At 34.9% G+C, this 22,212-nt stretch overlaps 4 protein-coding genes across 4 annotated transcripts; 2 read left to right on the top strand and 2 right to left on the bottom strand.

Annotated features, from left to right (window-relative positions):
- Window positions 1-126: 126 nt before the first annotated feature.
- On the bottom strand, window positions 127-4,004 carry LOC133676595 (oligopeptide transporter 3-like). Its single transcript, XM_062098286.1, has 6 exons — window positions 3,352-4,004; window positions 3,127-3,224; window positions 1,747-2,316; window positions 1,387-1,642; window positions 1,071-1,253; window positions 127-974 (listed from the first exon to the last, which is right to left on the bottom strand). Exons 1-6 carry the CDS (start codon window positions 3,859-3,861, stop codon window positions 360-362), a joined length of 2,232 nt encoding a protein of 743 aa, XP_061954270.1. The 5' UTR covers window positions 3,862-4,004; the 3' UTR covers window positions 127-359.
- Window positions 4,005-6,626: 2,622 nt separating this feature from the next.
- On the bottom strand, window positions 6,627-9,967 carry LOC133676808 (heavy metal-associated isoprenylated plant protein 7-like). Its single transcript, XM_062098554.1, has 5 exons — window positions 9,685-9,967; window positions 9,395-9,548; window positions 8,690-8,889; window positions 7,632-7,722; window positions 6,627-7,224 (listed from the first exon to the last, which is right to left on the bottom strand). Exons 1-5 carry the CDS (start codon window positions 9,691-9,693, stop codon window positions 6,875-6,877), a joined length of 804 nt encoding a protein of 267 aa, XP_061954538.1. The 5' UTR covers window positions 9,694-9,967; the 3' UTR covers window positions 6,627-6,874.
- A 5,270-nt stretch (window positions 9,968-15,237) lies between these two features.
- On the top strand, window positions 15,238-16,869 carry LOC133676529 (protein PYRICULARIA ORYZAE RESISTANCE 21-like). The gene is made up of 3 exons (XM_062098207.1): window positions 15,238-15,567; window positions 15,855-15,936; window positions 16,031-16,869. Exons 1-3 carry the CDS (start codon window positions 15,556-15,558, stop codon window positions 16,558-16,560), a joined length of 624 nt encoding a protein of 207 aa, XP_061954191.1. The 5' UTR covers window positions 15,238-15,555; the 3' UTR covers window positions 16,561-16,869.
- Window positions 16,870-19,895: 3,026 nt separating this feature from the next.
- Window positions 19,896-22,210, top strand: LOC133677457 (pentatricopeptide repeat-containing protein At4g16390, chloroplastic-like). The gene has a single exon (XM_062099537.1). The coding sequence runs from the start codon at window positions 19,943-19,945 to the stop codon at window positions 22,043-22,045; it is 2,103 nt and encodes a 700-aa protein (XP_061955521.1). The 5' UTR covers window positions 19,896-19,942; the 3' UTR covers window positions 22,046-22,210.
- The last annotated feature ends 2 nt before the right edge of the window (window positions 22,211-22,212 follow it).

The raw sequence follows: 22,212 nt of genomic DNA, 5'->3' as shown, positions 1-22,212 counted from the left end.
CTTATTGTCTATGTCAATGTGGTTAGCTATTTTCAATATAAAGATTGCACGAGGCATCTCTGCTGCATAAAATATGCAACAAACATCTCACACCAAAGTTCCCAAACGATAACAGAACCATTATGATTGGAGCTTTGTAGGGATTGCTATGAATTCATTTCCAAGTTGTAGAAAAAGAGTTACTGTCGCCAGCTATATGCTAAGAACGGCAAGTTTTCAGTATGGAAAGAAGCATGTACAAGCATGCAAAATGAAAATTGATACCTAAAAGTTCTCTATCACTGTTTCCAATTTCTTCTCCATCTCTTAAAACTACACTAAACCAGCTTTACCTTTAACTATAATGGCTGCATAGCTATTCAAAAGACAGGGCATCCCTTAACCACAATTCCTGGCGCTGTTGGACATGTAGCCAAAGGACAGTGATCAAGTTCTGCACCCCACCAGCTCAATTTTTTGTCTGTGTTCTGCACAGCAAAGAACAATAGAACACCCATGAAAGCTGTCCCAGCATCCAATGCCGCAGACAGAACATAATTGTACTTCTGCCACCAGCGCTTGCGATATCGGAAGACAAAGTAGTTGAAGATGGTTCCAGTGATAAGCCAGCTTGCAATGTTGGTGGGAGTAGCGGGTGGCATTCCGGCAAAACCATAAGATATAACTGGAATGTTTATCAATGCAATCCATTTCTTTTCAGGGAACATTTTGCTCAGTACCCAAAAAGGCACCGGCAAGAAAGCTCCAATGAGGAACAGCCATACCAAGTTCCTGTAGAGGCCACCAGGTCCGAAGAGCCTTTTTGGTCCAATGAGGCCCCAGATTACAGAAGCATCGAAAGTAACTCGGTACTTAGGACAGGTCCAGGGACTGTTGGAATCTTGCGAATCAACATCACAGATATTTTCAATGTTCTCCAACATCCACCACGCAACTGCAAGATTGACTGTACCGGCAACTAAAGTTCCCACAAGCTGAGGAAAACACAATTTCTTTTTTTAATAATCCACACAACCAGGACAAAAAACAAATTCAAATGCACAACTGCACAAGTTTCTGTATCACGATACCTGAGCTACATACATGCACCGTGGTGGAATTTTCATGTAGTGTCCAAGTTTAAGGTCAGATAAGAAAGAAAGAGCATGGACCGTGCTGATTCGTCCATAAATCTTGAAAAGCAGGTTTGCAATTGGTTGTCCTGGTAGGACATATCCAATCATGAACTGTGCTATTATGTCGTAGCCAGGTTGCTGCAATGCAAACACAACATTATGAGGTCAAAAGAAAAAACTTCACATTGAATTTGCCTACACATCGAAAGCAAAGTTTGCTGTGTCTAACAGGCAGAGAAGAAAGACAGAAAATTAATAAAATTGGCGATACCTGGTTGGTAGTTGCTTGAATAACCCCAATAGGAAGGGTAACAAGCCAAGCCAAGCCAAACGCAAAGAGCATACCCCACCATGGCAGCTGCACAGTTTCTTTCCAAACAAAAGACATTAACAATGAGAGGAAAACACTCCCTGCTAACAGAATATAGAACCACCAGTCGGGAACTTCTTTGTAAGCTTTCATCAATTTTGCATGAACATCCAATTTCACATTCTGCATTGCTTTCCTACTTTGCTTCCAAATATCCCTGGACAATGGAAACCACATAATGCCATTTATTAAGATCCAGTAAAAAGGGCATCTACATTTATATTATCAGCGTGTGGAAGTCCATGATAGGAACCAGACTACCTTCCATTAAACAGTGCCACATGGGTGAGAGTTGCCGTGAACCTTGCAAATCCTGATCCAATCGACAGGGCAAATAGAGGACTAAGATAAAGCTTGCTGTAGCTATCATAAGCAGGAATGTTAAGTTGAAATTCTGGGGTCAGGATCTTTGTAGTATCATATTTTTGCCCACTAGAAGTGAACAGCTGATTAGAAAATATTGGAAACTTCCGAGCATCAAAAGTGTTATACTTCCAATAACACACAGGGACTATAATGTAGATGAACATAATAAAGCCAACCGCAACATTGACAATGGAAGACCAAGGAGCAACAAGGGGGCTGCCATGGTAGGCCGAAATCCCAGCCCAATCAAGAGTGAAGGCACCAACACCAAGGCCATGGTATCCTGACCCTATTTGTTGAGCTGTCATGTTGTGAGGCCATGCCCAGCAGACCCACGAGAAGAATGTCAAGATTGGGAACAAGTAACCAGGGACTGCGTAATAGAAAAAGCTTGCTGTCATGGCAATGAGGAAGAATCGCATCCTAGTCATGCCTTTACTTTTCGGCTCCTTTTCATGCAGTGCTCTGCAGAGACAAAATGGTTAGCATATGACAACATTATTGCCAAAAGTGCAAGCTAATCAAATATGGAAGTTCTAGCTTCACCAATGACTTGAGGAATATGATCCCAAGCAAACTCATGACAACCACTACAAATTAAGAAGGAATTTCACCCATAAGTCATGATTTTACCCAAAAGTCATGACAACCAGCACAAACTAAGTTCAATGTTTATAGTATTACGCACTCTGTCCCCTGTGGAATATCACCCATAAGTCAAGGAAAGCTACAAAACAGATTCTTAACCAGTGAACATGCACTTGTAATCATATACCAACAAGATAAGGTTATTCAACTAGAATTATTGTCATGTTCAACTCTATTATGAAAAAAAGAGAAGTAAATTGCTCGAGTTAATTTCACTCCACACATTACAACATGGAGAGAATTCTGCAATGTCCTTTTTCAGCCTCTGTTTGTTTATTTCTAGAAATATTCTCACATGCGTTTTCAGTGATGAAATTTGAACCACAAAACAGTCTTTGAATTATATTTGTCAAACTCGACTAAAGTTTTGGGTTATCAGATCAACAGGTCATTTATTTTATTGAAACCACATAGTTTCGTTCTTTTTTTAAAAAAAAAATTCTTGAAGTTGACACAGCTATGTTTGTCCAAGCCAATCAAGTCACTACGAACTCAGAAGTAAACCCAGAAGTAAAAACTGAAGAGACTCGATTAAAATATGGGATTCCAATATTCTTTTCATCAACCAAACAGATCATTTAGAAAAATTGAAGGGAAAGTAGAGGCCTAGTAGTAGAAAACACAGACCTGAACAGAGAAACCTGAGCAAGATTGGAAGGCCACCACATCTCTACAGGATAAACCAGGTATCTCCTTAGCATCCCAGCCCATCCATATCCCAATATCTGCAAATCAAGACCCAGAAACAAAGGAGAAAAAGGAAATCAAAACAACCAAACACACTGTTTCACTTCCTTAAAAAAACAGTACTGTTTAGCCACAAAGAAGAAAGAAGAAAGATTTCATCTTCACCTGAGTAGTTAAGACTATGAGCAGCCCACAAAGAAAACTCAAACTCTGCCTATAATAAGCCTTCATAACAGTAATGGCACCAATAGAATAAGCATCACCACCACCATAAGAGACACCACAGTTCGCAAAAATAGTGATAATCACATGTTCTTTCATATTAAAAGGCCCTGGATTCAAACTAAAACTCCACCCCAAAATCCTATAATCTTTCGTAGGCAAAGTCTTAGCCATGAACTTGCCAACAGGCAACACAGCAATTTGCATAAGAATGGCAGAGATAGTAAGTGGCTGTGTACGGTAAGTGAAAAAAGTGTTCAAGAAGATAAGTATTACGCATGAAGTTAAACCCAGAAACCATGCACGAAAAGTCAAGACAGGAAGTGTTGGATCGTCAGTTTCAGGCACAACTAAAGCCACTTCTTCAACAGGACATCTTTCATGATGTTCTGCAGATGAATCTAACCGCAACCCATTTGTGTGTCTTCCATCAGTACTCTCTTGACTTGCCATTGCTGACCAATAAAGACACAAACTGTAATAAAAAAAAATCCCTTCTTTTTGGCCCTTCTCTTTTACTTCAGAAGAAGTGAAGAGAAGACAAGGGAGTTTCTAACTCGAAGTTGAGTACTTTGGTTCTCACTTCTCAGGCTGGTTGAAATATATAGCAACGACTGAATATTTTTGGGGGACAAGAATAGCCTTTGGAAAATAGGGTTTTTACCATTTTTAGAATGGTAAAAAAGATAATTTCTTGGGTCCTCTGGCTTGATACAGCATTGAATGCTGACTTGATCACTGACTTATGTGATAACTATATATTATCCTCTTGGAATTTTTGTCAATCAATAGGAGATTTATTTTAGTTAATTAGCGCTTGTTTATAATTCCCGAGAGCAGTAATCATCACTTGGACGCTCGCATTTATTAGAGAGTCATTGATTATTATAAAATATGGCCAATGATTAATTAATTCCATAAATATATAGATTTTACAAGATATTAATTCTCTTTTGACAGGAAAAAAAAAAACGCTAATGGCCGATGCATGCGTGGAGACCACATGTCAAGAACGACAAGGCACGCTTTTGTCTTGGTCCTAGAGAGTGCCAGCGTGGTGGACCACGTGGAATTGTTGTGGGTCCTACGTGGAATGTTACTGTGTTCGGTGGGGGGCCATTCCTTTGGTGAGTAACGGTGCCACGGAGGAGAAAAGGTTGTGCTTCGCCCATGGTCTTTGGTGGCTTCCACGTGTCAAACATACCAACGTTGGAAATGGAAACTATCAAAATTACTTACAATAGATAGCTTATCTTAAACCTTACTGCCGTATAAAAATACAAATACAAAAAAAGAAATTATTTCAAAAATCTTGCAAAATGGATAGCAGAGGAGATAGGAACGGTTGACAGCTGTTCTGAAAAAAAATAAAAATTTATTTTCATCTCCAATCAAATATATTTTAATCATTTTTTATTCTAGCATACTACGTCCCTTATTTTTTCTAAAAAAAAAAGAAAATATAAGAAAGTAGCTGGTAATTAACCGAACCATCCCAGTGAGTGATTTTGCCTAGTTTTGTCGAGCATCAAGACTCGAGAGCTAGGTGGTCCTTCTGACACCATTGGAAGTGAACCAAAGCGAAAGGCCGGTGGTGCATCTTTGCAGCTGACGGATCGAGAACTATGGACCGATCAATTTTTCTCTAGTGGAGGATCCAGGGACCCGTGGCTCCTATGGCGTTGACCCGTGCTCTGGATTCCCCCCTCAAATTAAAACTACAGTAGAGACCCAAGAATTCCTAATTTTTCTCCAAATCCATCAATATAAGAAGCTTTTACGAAACCCTATTTTATTTCCCATTTCGTGATTCTAAATTTGTAGTTCCTTTTTTTATTTTTAGAATTAGATTGCAGTTCAATTAAATAGCAATATATATATATATATATATGAGAACAGCCAGAAAGTTAAACAAAGAAAACGGGGAACATGTATTAATTAGATAAAATTAAGACCTGCCATCGATCTAGATCCACCATACCAAACAAAAAAAGTAGGCTCACGGCTCACCTTCCAATTTCAAGTTTAAGGAACTCGTTACCTTTTTTCCCCAAGTATCTTTCAACAAATCCATGCTGTTTTGATCCATCCACAGGTCCCATGATTTAGGCATCCACTAAAGCTTCTCTCACTTTCACATCCCTTGCCAGGACTAAAAAAATGAACTCATGAGGGTCCATGATTGACCATTTATGAGTAGCTAGCGGATATATATATATATATATATATATATATATATATATATATATATATATATATATATATATATATATAATGCGTTTTATATTTTATCTAATATATATTTAAAAGTGCTTAGTTAATTAATATACTTTTTAATTTTACATGTATCCGTTTTCTCTTGAAACCCTCATAAAAAAATGTAAAATTTATAAATTTATTTTTTCAAACTATAAACATAAAAGATTACTATATATGTCAATGGGAGATCACATTGAAACATAAGTCCTACGTGCCACAAGATTTTCGCCATGTGCTTAAGTACTCTCTCAACTTTTTTATTATTCACTCGTAGCCATATATCTATTGTACCAATATCCCATGCCATGCCCGCAGCTGGTGTGACCTAACATGTCCCATTATAACCTGTCGTGTGCTCTGCCTGCCTATGTCTTCCTTCTTTAAGCTCCTAGCTAGTCAAAAGTGAAATCTAGTGGCTTTGTGGTCCGATGTTTGGTACTGTTTCCCTCTTGGATGTTATGTTGGAAACCCCCCACCTTTGAGTGTGTGTCATCCTCAGCTATGTAATTATTTGACACCAAATCCCTCTCACTCGGAGAAAAAAAATACACGCCAATATTTCATGTGCTAAATTGATTGCTTTGCTTGCATTTTTTTTTAGTTGTTATCATATTCTTGGATTAATTTTCACATGTTATGAACTGGGTTACTTGTATGTATGGTGTGCATTCATAAGAAATTGTGTTGTTGCGATCCTTTCCTTTCTTGAATTCGGAATCAAGATACCTGAGGAACAAACCCATTTTCCACATCCAACAACTTAAGAATTTGCTAGGGAGGTTTCTTTTAAGGATTTGCTGCTAGCTAGATTGCTCTTGTCTTGGATCATGCGCGGGCGGCACATGTTAGTGTATTTTCTGATAAAATCATGTGTTTGAGTGGCCGCTTGCAGTTTGTGCACTGTGGATGGAGATGAAGGCATTGGAATGGGAACGCCGCCCCTTCACATCAAGAACAAATGCAAGCAAATAGTGTCCTCGTACATAAGAATTTCCAAATTTCTCAAGTAAAAATTCAAGGACCACCGATTTGGTCACATTTTTTCATATGATTACAATCTCATATGAATTAATGCATATGACATCAAGTATTGTCCTTGAATATCTTATTACCATACCATATTATACATGGCAAAATTGCTTACATTATGATTAACATTAGCTAAACTAATTTAAAGGTTCGCGAAAAGGGCAATCTTAATTATTAGCTACATAATAGAGCAAGCATTAGGGTTTTCATCGCTGAAAAATTCAGGAGCATAAGCATACTGATCAGAGTAGTACTTTGATGGCCAATATTCACTTTTTTTGATATTTGGTTTCTTATCATCCCCTTCCTTCTCTTCTTCTCCTTCTTTCTTTTCTCCTTCTTTTTCTTGCTTTTTCTCTTCTTCCTTCTTCTCTTCCTTCTTCTCTTCTTCCTTCTTCTCTTCATTTTTCACTATGGAAGCTTGCTTTCCAGTCTTCTTGTACACATCATCCACCAGCTTCGATGGATCAACCACCCCTTTTACTATTACTTGACCATTGGCTAGGTCTGTTTCCACTGACTCTACACCTGCATCAATATTGCGAAGTAATTACTCAATGTTCAACTTGCTCTAGGATACATGAATATTATGGAGAATTAGCTCTAATGAACTCCCATATTGTGGAGGAAAAAAAAAGATTTTGAGAAGAAAATAATCCTATTTGATCACTATACATTGCTAATATCAAAAAATAAAATAATCAGTTGTTCTGAGTAATTAGTCGTCGACCTGTTCAAAGTAGCTAAAATGATGATAAATCATGTCAGATCGATACTCTTGTGATGTAATCTCAAGTTCAATGAACATTCGGATGAAGAAATATCCATTAAAAAAATTTGTGAAAATATCAACATATGTTGTAGTGTATGCGTTACCGTTCGGAAAAAATCATAGAAATTGATTGTAAATTGCTAGATGATTGAAGGTGAAATACCTTTGATCTTTCGAATTCTCTTTTGTAGCAATTGAGCACATGCTTCGCAATACATTCTAACGTTCAAGACCACTGTTACAATAGGAGGAGGCTGCAGCCACCACATTGCAATTAAAAATATAGCCAGGATATACAATTAAATATAAATAATTCTTAGCTTCAGGTAGTGCTAGCTCATCTAAAAGCAGGAATTAAACCAGTTTTTGAGAAAAGTTGGAAACCTTTTTGTTAGCCTTTTTGAACATTTTCTTTTTTTCTTAAATTAACAATATTTAATAACTTTGGTGTAACTTAAATAGCATTTAGCTGTTTTTTTTTTTTTAAAAAGAGAGCCCATAATCTAACTTTAAGTATGGATCAATTCTGACTCTTGTCTTGTTTTTATTTTCAAGAAGGGGTGAATGCCATGGTGGCCATAAGAAGCCAAGAGGCTCAATACCCAATAAGAGTGAGACAGAAACCACCAAATTCCATTAAACCCATCCTCGAGACACCTGCTAATTATGCCACCCAAACAGTTGATTTATAAGATCCATTAATCTTTGTTAGCATGTTGATGATTTTGCTAACAATAACAAAAGGTAATCAATCATAAGGAAATGGGCTCTTCTCCTCCCTCGGATGCTCTTGCTCTTACAAATCCTTAAGACAAGCTGGAGAGATTATCACATAATCTTTAAGCAAGAAAACAGAACAAAAAAAACTCTGAGCATTAGGCCCATGACAATAAATTTGAGGACTTGTGGGGTCAAAACCCTAAATGGTCCATCTCTTTCCTTGCAAAATGTGCCCCATTGCTGACTTGTTTTGTTACTTTCATGTCAGCATTGAAAGGGCAGTCACAAGATTCACTGTAGCCAAGTGGGTAAAGTTTAGAAAGGGCCAAAATAACTTCTTGCTTTACAGCACTATCAAGTTGAAGCCAGCCTAAGGTCGAAGGCTCAAGACAGGATTATCAACCCTAACTTTGGTTGGTCATAAATAGAGAGTTAGGGCTTACTTTTAGCTGTGTGGAAGAATGCGGTAAGCATAATTATAGTATCTTTTGAAATTTTTACCTCATCCTTTTTCTCTTCTTCCTTGGGTGGATCTTTGTTTTCTTCTTTGTTCTCTTCGGGTGGTTTTGGCAGGGGTGAAATTAGCTCCACTTTCCTCCAATTTTTCTTTCTCAACCTCTCACATACCTTTATGGGGTTTGCTTTTTTGCCTTTCACCACCACCTTGCTTGCTTTGCTATCTGTGGTTACTTCCTCCACTCCTGTGACCCAACATTCACTCAGGAAACGTTAGAAACTCCATGCTTTTAGACTGGGAAATGCAGGTTACACTGCAGGTGAAACCGTGTTTCCAAACAGGCATTCGGTGAAACCCGCGTTTCATTGAATATGAAAGTATTAAGAACAAAATATGCACTGATTTTTTAAAGAAAACTCACTAATTATATTGTAGATTTTCTTTAATTAAAATAGAGATGCTCATAAAGCTGTTAGTTAATATGAATTGACTCCTTTTTCCCTCTCTTCAAAGCTCTTTTTTATAAAAACAAACAAAGAAAACCAGTACTTGATGTCACAGGAAAGAAAACAACTATACTGCATCAATTAATTAATTTATAATATTGAATTTAACCTTAATTAGGTGTATAAATTTGTTTTAAGAAAATCCCTCTATGTCTCTCTCTTAATTAAGAAAATTTTCTACATTTAGAGGGTGGAGCATTCAATAATATGGTTGATCAGCTAAAGGTGGTAAAGAAAGAACACCTTCAAATCCTTTCAAAGCTCTTGCAACTTTCCTAGCACAAGCTTCACAATGCATATCAACCTTGAGCACAATCTCTGGAGGCTCTTCTTCTTTCTTTTCTTCCTTCTTCTCTTCTTCCTTAGCCTCTTCCTTCTTGTCTTCCTCTTTTTTCTCCTAACAAAGAAAATCACCACCCCAAAATCACCATACGAGAAACCTAACATATTAAGTTGCACTTGTTCTATATATTAAATAAAGAAATCTTTGTACAGACATAAAGAATAAGAGAAGGGAAAACAAAGAAACTTACTTCACCCATTTCTGAGATGATTCTCAAGTACTCTCCACTTCAGAAGCTTTTGACAAATGGAGTTACTTATGCGTACACACACTCAGTATATTCAGTAACAATGAGCAATGATTTCTAGCTTTTCTCTCCCCCTCTCTCTAAGTGGCTGTGGTGGAGGACCTCACATTTATGGAAGGTGGGGGATTCTGCAAATCTGATGTGGATTTGTTTAATGCAGAGTAGATTGTGTCCTTTAGCTGACTCAGCCTCTCATAGACTGCCCTTCATTTCCTCCAAAATGTCCTTCATGAGGGTAACATTGTAGGACATAGTGGTCATCAATGCTCTTGCATGTACAATTGAATTCCAATGATGGGGGGCGGCATCTACATGTCCTGTGGTTAGTGTATTTATTTGATCAAAAAAGGTTCATGCACGCCCTAAGATCGATTAAGATGATGCAGTCATGACATAAAAGGAGTTTTCTTTCATTAAAGTAGCTTGAGATGATAATAATATGTATACGTAGTAGTTTATTTTACACGAAATGCTGGACTTTTATCATATCGATCATGAACTTTATACTTTTTTCTTTAGGGTATATATTGATAAAAGTCCAAAAAGATATCGATAAGGTTTTCTTTAATTTGGAATATCCCCGCCCGGGAAAACCTTTCATTACATTAGAATAAAATAGTATTTAAGATTTTTCTAAATTATTTTTTAAATACATTAAAATAATATTTTTAATACTTATTTAGTAGCGCATTAAATAGCATGACAAACATTAAAATTTGTTTTTAGCCTATTAATATCAAACTTTAGTATCATTTATTTTATTTATTTATGGTTAATAATTCATGATATAATAACATATTAATATAAAATTAATCATTAAATTTTAATTAATATATTAAAATAGTGATAATTATTTAAAAAATACTGATAAAAACAAACTCCATTTCTATATATGGTGCATGACTGTGAAAGGATAAAAAGGTGTGAACAATCATACGAGAAACGGAGCCCACGATTCAATTCAGGATTCCAAGCCCCAAGCTATGATGAACACTAAAACCCAATTTGATGGTCGGTGTGGTAAGGCTATCAGCATCTTGGAAAGACAAGAATGGAGAGATGGGGCGTATACAGATAAGATTTGGCCCCTTAATTATGTGATCTTGCAGCCATTCAATGAATGACATGCGTGACGATAAGCATCATCGTCTGCTACAGTGGCAGTGCTCTCCTCTGAAAATGAAAATGGACATGCGAAACAAAGTTGGAGCACAATCAAAGAATTTCCAAAGGACAGAACTGCAAGTTCCTTGTACAAATTGGAAGGTAAGTGGTCAGCCATGGGGGACGATGCACAGAGGAAAATGAAAGACTATGATGGTCAATTGAGCACATATATAGTCTTGCAGGTTGCAGGTTTTCCTCAATTGAAGGCACTTCTATGAATTAATGAATATCGAGATTATGCTTTGTTTAATTCCTTGATCATAGATTATAGTAACCCTAATATATATATATCCATTATATATTGATGAAATTGTGGCTCTGCTCGGCAATTTTAAGACCATGAAATCAGAAATCAAATGCCGCTGTGCATGTGTGTGTGTAGCTTCAAGCTATAGGTTTCTTAAAAAAAAATCGATTTTTAATTAATGAATTTTTTGTAGTGTAAATATATAACTTTGCTAGTGTAAATTCTTTTATAAATTTTAATGGTTATATAAATACATATTACTTAAAACTTTTAAAGAGTGAAGGTTTCTTTTTTCTTTTTGCGTCTTCACCTCTCTCCTTTTCTTTTATTTTCATTGTTCTTTTCACGCTTTATTTTTTAATATTTATTTGATTTAAAAAAAAATTATAAATTTTTTTGATTTTTTTATGAGTTTTTCATAATATTAAATAAACATTTTGATATTTAGTTTGTATTTAATTTTATAAGCATTTATTTTTATTATCATATAATTAAGTAAAAACTGGTCCAAAAAAAGTACTTAAACTCAGTTGAGTTCATCACCACAATCGCGAATATGGCAAGTTAAGTAGCAAAATCCGAGTCAATTTAATATGTCGCCGTCTCAATATTAAAAAAAAAATCTTATTGGATTTTTTTAAAAGCCAAATCACTATTTTTATTAATCATCTTAATTATTTTTAAACTCGTCTAGTTAACAAGGTCATTTTAAGACAGCTTTTTCATGGTTTAATTTTAAACTCATATTAGATAAGAAGTCGGTTGAGAGGTTTTAAGATTAATTCATTAAATAATGTTTAATAGCAATATAAAATAATTTCTTGTGATGTAAATATTATTTTTACATTTAATTTTTTTTTATTCAAGCTAGAGCAATAACTATACACAACAATCCAATCACTATTGATTGACCGACCTTCAAATCCAACCCAGGAAGTTGTAATGGCCCAACTTTAAGAAACAAGATCCATGGCGTCCCCTCTTTGATTGACCGACCTGCTTAGCAATTTCGCAATTTACATTAATTATACCATTGAACTCGATCTCATGTGCACAAAAGTTAGAATTCTAATCAAGGCAAGGCAAGAATATCTTTAATCAAATCAGAGAAATAAATATCTTTTTGCACTGCTCATCATTGTGCATGATCCGTGTGGAGGAGTGTTCTTGCATCACAAGATGGTTAATTGATTGACTACATGGCTTAATTATAAGACAATATATATATATTATTATCTCCGAACAAAAAAATAAAGATAATTAAAATAAAATAAAAACATGTTTTTGTATATTTTTTAATTTAAAATGATAAAAATCCATTTTAAAATTAATTATCTTAAAAATAATTTATTTTTATATTTTTATTTTGTTCCTTTAATGAAATATATTTTTCTCTGTTATATATCCCGTTTTATTGTCTCGAATCAAATAGACAAAGTAGGTAAGCTTTTTATATTTATAGACCTGTTTAGTTTAGACATTTTTGGACATTATCATCTAATCGTGTTTTTGAAGATTCTTGAATCTTTTAAGTTTTATATTTTTAAATATCAAGAATAAATTTAAAAAAATGAAAATATATATATTATTTTAATATATTTTAAAATTAAAAAAAAAATCAATATTTTCCAACGTATACTGCGGCAATCCACCACACCCCCACCAACTATTCAACTGCGAAACCATTTCTACAATGCGATGAGGATTGTCTGATTTATGGTCTTGCCCCGCTTGTGAATGCCACGTGCCATGTAAGTGGCCTGTAACGTCATACACAGCAAGTGTGCTAGGAAATCATGCATCCACTCATAGGCAAAATATCTATGCAGACAAAATGAATGATTAAAAACATAAAAAGAGAATACAAAGAGTAGAGAATGAAAACAACTGGATTGTCTCTTCTTCTTCTTCTTCTTGAATAATTAAAAGGTTAAAATTATTTAAAGTGACATTTTTATTTATTAATTATATTACTAAATTCAGGATTTTGCAAATTTAATACTACTGATCAATACGATGGTTGGCCCTGAATCATATTAATCCAATTCAAAAGGTTAATTAGATTATTAATTTAGGGTTCAGATCATGACTCTATTTAACGACCGAATTCTAATTAAACTGTTCGTCGAGTTCGCAATATTTATCACTTCTACATATATACGTACGTGGCTTAATTATAAATTAATGAAAAGGGTAAGTTTGAAAATTTCATAGGATGAAATTAATGGAAAGAAAAAAACAATCAAAAGTTTAATCATTGACATTTCCCTGGTGATCATGGTACATCTATCTCCTATTCTAATTGCTTTCTTTAATCCTCAATGGCAAGTACTGGTCGATTCCTTTTGTGGGGTATATAAACGTAATATATATATATATATATATAATGCCTTGATGATAATTAAAAAAAATAAAATTCAAAGTAGTTGAGGGAATTAATTTGGACTATCATCACCCTGTTAGAATTGTTCTTAATTAATTTCGAAAACATTTTGAACCTAGCTATCGATCTTTCTCTTCTCTTTCCGAGTTTTCACGACCATGTCATGCATGGATTTGCAGACCAAGATCGAGCTTCACCAATTCCTAAATATGCTTCATGTTTCGTTTCTCTTACTAATAATAGTAATGCTTCATGTTGTCCATTCAAGTTTGGTCATATACATGCCAACCACCCAAATTATCATTTTTTTTTGGGTTAAGTGATCTTACATAAGCTAGCATGAGAGATTTTATGCATCACTTAGTTAATTACTTGTACATTTCATGGCTCAAATAATCTTTTCAATGCCCAGATGACAAGTACGAATACATTAAGCTCATTAGATCATTGTATATACGACTGCCTATTTTTGTTGAAATGTAGTGTGTGGGCTTGAAATTCTTGTAAAAATCTCAGATTTTAACTGTTAATCTCTCTATAGATTATGTTATCTCATAATTGCCTGTAATTAATGCACAAAATATAACCTTTGCCTATGACAACTTATAAAAAAAATGCTAAAGAATGGAAGATATATTTTAAACATAAAAAAGGGGAAAGAAAAGAAGTAAGATCATTTTTTTCAGACTAAGAGGAAATGAGAGTAATAAAATATTCTTTCTTTGAGAAAATGAAAAATAAAATAATTTCAGATGATACTATGAACCTTCCTCGTGCAAAAGGCTTACACTTTTTTAACATTCCTCGTGTCCACGCGCATGGCATTTTTTTTATACATGTTGCAATTACACCGCTGTAGTGCAAGGGAGATGATGATGATGGCTGCATATTTTAAAGTTTTTTTTATTTAAAAATATATGAAAATTATTTTTAATATTAATATATTAAAATTATTGAATAATTAAAATGCCCTGTGAAACACGGGCTCGGCGAAATCCAGCTTGTCACTGAAAAACAAAAAAAGAAGAAGAGAGAAATGGAGGATGGATTGCTGTGTAGCTCCATGCTTTGGATTCTTTATTTCCATGACGTGGAGGGGCACAAATCTCAAACTAGATTCGTCCTTACAGAATTTGGCCTCTCTCTCAATTCTCGGGACTTTGGGTTGGAGAGTTTGACCGTTTAATTAGGTTTGACTTCAGCTTCCAGAAGATGGCACCCACGGACAACCTGTGGGGCCCACCTTTTATGTTCCCCCCCTTAACTTTCTCCTTCGTGTCTCCTGGCACTGGGATACATACGTACGTAGTTGTAAGAGATGTGCCTGTAGGCTGCTGAGTGCGGTATTTTATTTTTTAAAATATTATTATAATTAAGAAATAATTTAAAAAGTAATGCTACAAATAATATAATACTAGGAGAGTATAATACCATGAGCTAGCAAGTTGCTTAACCACTTTGGTCTCTTTCTCATTTTCATATGTTTAAATCATACATGAAAATCCATTCCATAAGAAGATAACCCAATGATGGCTCCGAGGATATGAAAAATTAATCTATGGTGGATGAACAAAACAAATCTAGTTTCATGAGGGGAAAGAGGTGTTGGGACACGTGTATGGTTGGCACCTACCTTAGGAGGATGCCTCAAGACCGCAACCTTTGAATTGAATATCTATCAGAACAGAAGGTGAGGAGTGCCCATCAAAGGCAGCACATGGAGATGACGGATTGGAGGTAAGGTCAGCACTTGGGAATTGCACCAACAACAATATTGATGATGATTGCAGCATCAACTTCAACCCCCCAATTTCACTTCTCCTCTTATTATTGGTCTCTAGATATACGGACAATTTGATTATTCTCTCACATTTCACTGCCTGATGAGATGTGATAAATCTTCATTTATACGGCTCTCTCTCGGATATCTCCCTTTCCCCATCCAGTCTGTTCATTCACAGTACCACTCTCTATTCCATCAAGCCCATCAGGTTCAGCTCAAAGCAAAGACCAAACCATGGCAGAAAAGGTAAGTGCATGGATGGATATGGAACTTGATTGATTATGAATTAGCCCTTTTGGTTTTTTCTTCTTTTTGTGCGCTGCTGGTCATTGTTTTTGTCCCCATGTACCTCGCCAATATCCATCTTCTAGACCAATATCGATCATCTCTGTAGCCTATTCTTCCTTGTCAGAGAATATGTTTCTGTTCTTCAGATTTTTGTCTATGAATCATGACAGTTTTCTGATTTCTAAACGGGGTCGATGAATGATTAGGTTGTTGTTGTGTGTGTGTGCTGTTAATTATTACTGCAGGTCACAACAATGGTGATCAGGGTTGATCTTGAATGTAAGAAATGCCGCAAGAAGATCAAGAAAGTGCTGTGTAAAATCCCTCGTGAGTCTTTCTTTCTCTCTTTATCCATGTAACTTAGTTTGAGTTGTATAATGAAAGAAAAGTGAATTAGTTTTTTTTGTGGATTGTCAACAAGAAATTCACAACCAGATATATGACACGAAGGCATGCACGGTGACAATCACTGTGGTTAGCTGCTGTCCTGAAAAGATCAAGAACAAGATCTGCTGCAAAGGAGGTAAGGCTGTCAAGAGCATTGAGATCAAGGTGCCAGAAAAGCCTAAACCACCAGAGAAGCCTAAAGAACCAGAAAAACCTAAGCAACCAGAGAAGCCCAAAGAACCTGAGAAGCCTAAGGAACCAGAGAAGCCTAAAGAACCTCCACCGGCCCCGAAACCAGCTCCGAAACCCGCTCCTCCACCGCCGGTTCCAGGGCACCCGCCACCGGTCTACCCAAGGACATGTTGTAGTGAATGCTATCAAGGGTTTGGTGGAGGGCCATGTTACCATGGTTATGGCGGGCCAGCTCCCCATTGTGAACCTTATGGAAGGCCAGTGTATGATAGTTGGGGTGGTGGTGGATGTAGCTGCCAAAGAAGTGGTTATTATGTGTGTAGATGCAATTATGTTTATGATCACAGCCCCTCTTCATGCAGAATCATGTGAAGGGAAAATCCTGTCCAAAAACACCGACGCCCATTGAAGATTATTGGATTCAAAGTACCATTAAAAATCCATAGTGTTGTGCCAGTGATTAAAGCGTTCACATTTCATCGTCATACATGATCATTACTCACGATCATGTCCGTATTGGAAATTTTTTTTTTTTTGAGGTGTAGGGATTTTATGCAAGACAAGGATGAATCGAGGTATCTGTGATATGGGTATACCAATATTCTGTTGAAAGGTTACAAAAGTTGTTGAAATTTTTAATAAATTAATAAAAGGAAAAAGTTTCCATTTGCTATTTTTCTATGCTGACGGTGCATCCCTTTTCTTTAACTTTCTTATTGCCTTCTCTTTTATGGCAAAAAAAAAAAAAATTAAAAAAAATAGGCAACTTCTGGTTTACGCCCCACATAAACAACAAAAAAAAAAAAACAAGACATCTCATTGTTTGGACCAATTTAAATGACAAGAGATAAACTCCTCGTATTATCAACCCAGACAACAAGAGATCAACATTCCTCTTCCTGTAGGAGATTAAAACCTTTATTGTTGTTTTGGGCAGCCTAAACAACAAGATAAATATTTATTTAAAATAGCTTATTCGTCCCTGTAATTTTAGACCCTAAACAAACTAGGCCTCATTCTAAAGAGGACTGGATCCAATCTCGCACAAATTCTGCTAGGAACCCGGCATGCACTGCAAGATAGAGTTATTATCTCCAGGAAAGTCAATATGACATCGCACTTTATACAGATTATCAATGTAACGCCTACCTTTTTCGTCGATGGTTATTTCCTAACAACATATCTTCTTAAAGGACATCTACCCTCTCACAAATGGCTTTTTTTCATCAATTTATCTTTTTATTTAAAGGATGCCAACATTTCGAATGTGTTTGGTAGGGTGTAGCGCGGTTGCTTTTCAAATAATTTTTTATGCTAAAATACATGTTAATGATTTTTTTTATTTTTTAAAAATTATTTTTGATATCGACACATCAAAATAATCCAAAACGTACAAATTATATTAAATTTTAACAAAAAAAAATTTAATTTTTTTTAAAAACACGATTTATACCGTGTTTTCAAACACACTTTTCATGTCAATCACCCTCGAGCGCCAACATTTTCACTAGAACACAACAATCAACTACTCAACTTCTCAAATCACTTGTAATGAAAATGAATTATTATTCATTATCACTCCACCCTCCACAGGATAAGATTAAGTGATCGAGGTGTATAAAGGCCTCAAGTCATCAAGTAGAAAACCTCAATAAAAAATATTAAACAGAACATAAGTTCACTTAAGAAGAACAACACATGTCACTCTCTCTTTTCATTTCTGGTACAGTATTCTTTTTCTACAATTTACAAACTTAAATATTAAAGAATCCTCTATTTCAATAGAAATCTTGTTTTACATAGAAAATCAAATTTACAAACCAAGCTTGTATTCAAGCCCAAACATTTATACAATCATGAAAAGTTCAAATGCAATCTAAAGTTTTCATGATTTCATAAGCTACACAGTTTAAATGAATAATTCGTTTAAATTTGATAAAAATTAATAATAAAAAATGAAATTCTTGTTATTTTGAATACACACTAAAATAATATCAAACCTAAAATTAGATTCAATAAATATAACAAATATAAAAAAAATGTGTGGAAATGATTGAAATATATAAGAAAAAAAAGAGAGAATTTTAACACAATTCTCTGCCGTTATCTGCTTTCTAAGGGGCATGGCAAGGGATGCCCTATGTCATTTCACAAAAAAAAAAAAAAAAAAAACAATGATATTTATTAGCTTATCCAATCAGTCTCGACAGAGAAATTGAGGTTTACACTCAATGGAGCCAGCAAACTCTATGAGTGATATTGATTTTGACTTAATCTTGTCACCAAGCACTTCATTTACTTTACTTTAATTAATTAATTAATTAATTACATGGACATATAGTCATGTTAGCTTGCAATGCAATAAAAATAAAAAGGAGTTAGATGCTTGATCATTAATTACACATTAATTATGAGGGCACAAGGCAGTTGGCTATATATATATTATATATATATATATATATATATATATATATATATATATATATATATATATATATAATAAAAGCACTAAAAATTAAATCCATGTTCATGAACTTGCCCACTAGCAGGTTTAAATTCAAGGAAGCCTCACCCACCTAAACCCCCAATTCTTTATTTTCAACCTTGCATAAGCATAGAATATTATGCATGGTTAATTTCAACATATATAGTTAATTATTTGTATATTTCATTGCCCAAATAATCCCTTCTAAAATCTTTTGTGGTTTTTGGGTGTAACGCAGCCATAATACTTTAAATTAATTGTGTGTTGGATATTACGTTGTAGTTTGAAAAAAATAAATTTAATAAAAACTATAAATTATAATTTTTTTATAATAAAGATTTTAAAATAAATATATTTAAATTGACTAAGATAAATTTAAAATAAAAACTATAAATTATATTTTTTCTGTAATCAAGATTTTAAAATAAACTTATTTGAATTGACTAAGATGAATTTAAATTGCCTCGAAATCCAAATCTTAAATAAGTATATTATAAGATACCAAATAACTTTACACACTCTTGCTAATAACTTCATAGATGTATACTCACTAATTTTTTGACATTGATTATTTACAATTTTTTTTAATATAATTTAAAGTGAACTCTTTGTGTACTCTGCCCTTCTTTTTATGATCAAACGATTAGCATAAAAAATCATATATAGCAGTTGGTATGATAAAATAAGTGAAATTGTTATAATTTATAGCATTATTCAAAGGTCAATTAGTCTTTATTCACAGTTAAGATAAATTATTAGTCTTATTTCAAATCAATAAATGATAAAAAATGAAAATTTATTCTAGCCAAAGCCTTTTTAAACTTTTTTTAAAAATTTTTCTTAGTTATAATTTTATTTTTTAATATAATGATGAGTTTTTATCATGCAAGGATTTTTATGATTTTATACTTGGATTTAATATTTATACTCTATTTTACTAATTTGTCATTTAAGTTTGTATTTTAATTTTATAAAATTAATTAAAAAAATTAAAAAAAAAACCAGGTACTTGCTAGATGGAGAAAGTCCTCTACCTGAATCAATTCAACTAGGTTAGAGACGATGATAGGTGATGAATTTGGAGACGAGTTGAAGAAAAATCTAAATAATAACTTCTAGTGTACTAAAAACCCAAACAAAACAAACTCAAGGGACCAAATTGTATTGTTATCAAAATAATGAAATATCTTTCACTGTGTATGCTGCTGCTTTTCAAGTTGATAAGGTCCCTCCTTTCCCTCTCCTCAACCAAAACAGAGACCCCCCAAAATGGCATACAACCTCTGCTCTTCACCTTCTTCTCTCTACCAACCTCTCTGCAACACTCTCTCATCTTCTTCGAGAGACTCAAAACCAAGAACCTTAAACAACAACTTCTACCATTCTTTGAAGCTCAACACTCCCTCACCTCAATCAAGAACAACCTCACTTCAGATCACCAGTGTCTCATTACAAGACCAAAAAACCACACAGCAAGAAACCTCAAAAGATTCAAACTTTAATGAAAAAAATGGGTCCTCATCAAAATCCTACATCTGGGTCAACCCCAAAAGCTCTAAAGCTTCAACTCTCAGAAAAAGTTCCTATGATGCTAGGTATGCTTCTCTTATTAAAGCTGCTAAGTCTTTGAATTCTTGTAGCCCAAATAAAGATGATGTCTTTAATATCTTGGGTGAGTTTGGCAACAAATTGTTTGAGCATGATGCTGTTGTTATTCTTAATAACATGTCGAATCCAGACACTGCTTTGTTAGCATTAAAGTTTTTCCAAGAGAGGTTGGAGTTTAATAGAGAGGTTGTTGTTTATAATGTGACTATGAAGGTTGTGCGAAAGTGTAGGGATTTGAATAAGGCAGAGAAGCTGTTTGATGAAATGATTGAGAGAGCTGTTAAGCCTGATAATGTTACGTTTTCGACGATAATTAGTTGCGCTAGGTTGTGTAATTTGGCTGATAAGGCGGTCGAGTGGTTTGAGAAAATGCCAAGTTTTGGACTTGATCCTGATGATGTTACTTTTTCGACTATGATTGATTCGTATGGGCGGGTTGGTAATGTTGAAAAGGCATTGAGCTTGTATGACCGTGCTAGAACCGAGAAGTGGCGTCTGGATACAACCACATTCTCAACGTTGATTAGGATTTATAAGGATTCTGGGAATTTCGATGGTTGTTTGAACGTTTATGAAGAAATGAAGGCTTTAGGTGTTAAACCAAATTTGGTCATATATAACACTTTGTTGGATGCCATGGGAAGAGCTAGGAGGCCTTGGCAGGCGAAGAAATTTTATCAGGATATAATTGACAGTGGGTTGTCACCTAGTTATGCGACATATGCAGCTCTTTTACGTGCATATGGTAGAGCTCGTTATGGAGAAGATGCAATTAAGATTTATAAGGAAATGAAGGAAAAGGAGTTGAGTTTGAATGTACTTCTTTATAATACCATATTGGCTATGTGTGCCGATCTTGGCTTTGTTGATGAAGCTATTGAGATTTTTGAGGACATGAAGAATTCTGGGATCAGTCCTGATAGTTGGACCTTCTCGTCTATGATTACCATGTCCTCATGCTGTGGGAAAGTGTCTGAGGCAGAGAATATGCTGAATGAGATGTTTGAAGCGGGCTTTCAGCCTAATATCTTTGTCTTGACTTCACTTATCCAGTGCTATGGCAAAGCCCAACGCATTGATGATGTTGTGAAGACATTTAACCGACTTTATGAATTGCTTATAACTCCAGATGATCGGTTCTGTGGCTGTCTTTTGAATGTGATGACTCAAACACCAAATGAAGAACTTGGCAAACTTGTTGAATGTGTTGAGAGGGCTAATCCAAAGCTTGGTCATGTGGTAAAACTTTTGGTAGAGGAGCAAGGCAATGAAGGGAATTTTAAGAAGGAAGCTGCCGATCTGTTTGATAATATTAGCACTGAAGTAAAGAAAGCGTACTGCAATTGCTTAATTGACCTCTGTGTCAAACTCAATATGTTGGAGAGAGCTTGTGAATTGCTAGACCATGGATTAACACTTGGAATTTACACGGATATACAGTCCAAAACGTCAACCCAGTGGTCTTTAAATCTAAAAAGTCTCTCTTCCGGGGCAGCACTGACAGCATTACATGTTTGGATAAATGACTTGTCTAAGGCATTGGAAGCGGGGGAGCAGCTTCCTCCGTTGCTTGGAATCAATACCGGGCATGGGAAACACAAGTATTCAGAGAAAGGTTTAGCCAATGTGTTCGAGTCACATTTGAAGGAACTAAATGCTCCATTCCATGAGGCTCCTGATAAGGTTGGCTGGTTCTTAACTACAAAGGTTGCAGCTGAGTCATGGTTAGAATCTAGAAAATTAGCTGATGCAGTAGCTGCATAGGTGCCCTGCTAATGTAGATTTTCCATTCTTAATGCCTATAAATATTCCAGTTCCCTTTGCTGCTGACATTCTCTCTCTTGATAGGGAATTTTTGTATTGTTAAGATAAATCACTATATTCAGCCATTAAAGCGTTATATAGCTGATCAGATTCTAAAATTCTAAACT

This window comes from Populus nigra, chromosome 17 (assembly GCF_951802175.1).
Source record: "Populus nigra chromosome 17, ddPopNigr1.1, whole genome shotgun sequence".
Taxonomy (NCBI): Eukaryota; Viridiplantae; Streptophyta; class Magnoliopsida; order Malpighiales; family Salicaceae; genus Populus; species Populus nigra.
Note: the sequence above shows the minus strand (reverse complement) of the source record. Positions and strands in the feature narration are given on the sequence as shown.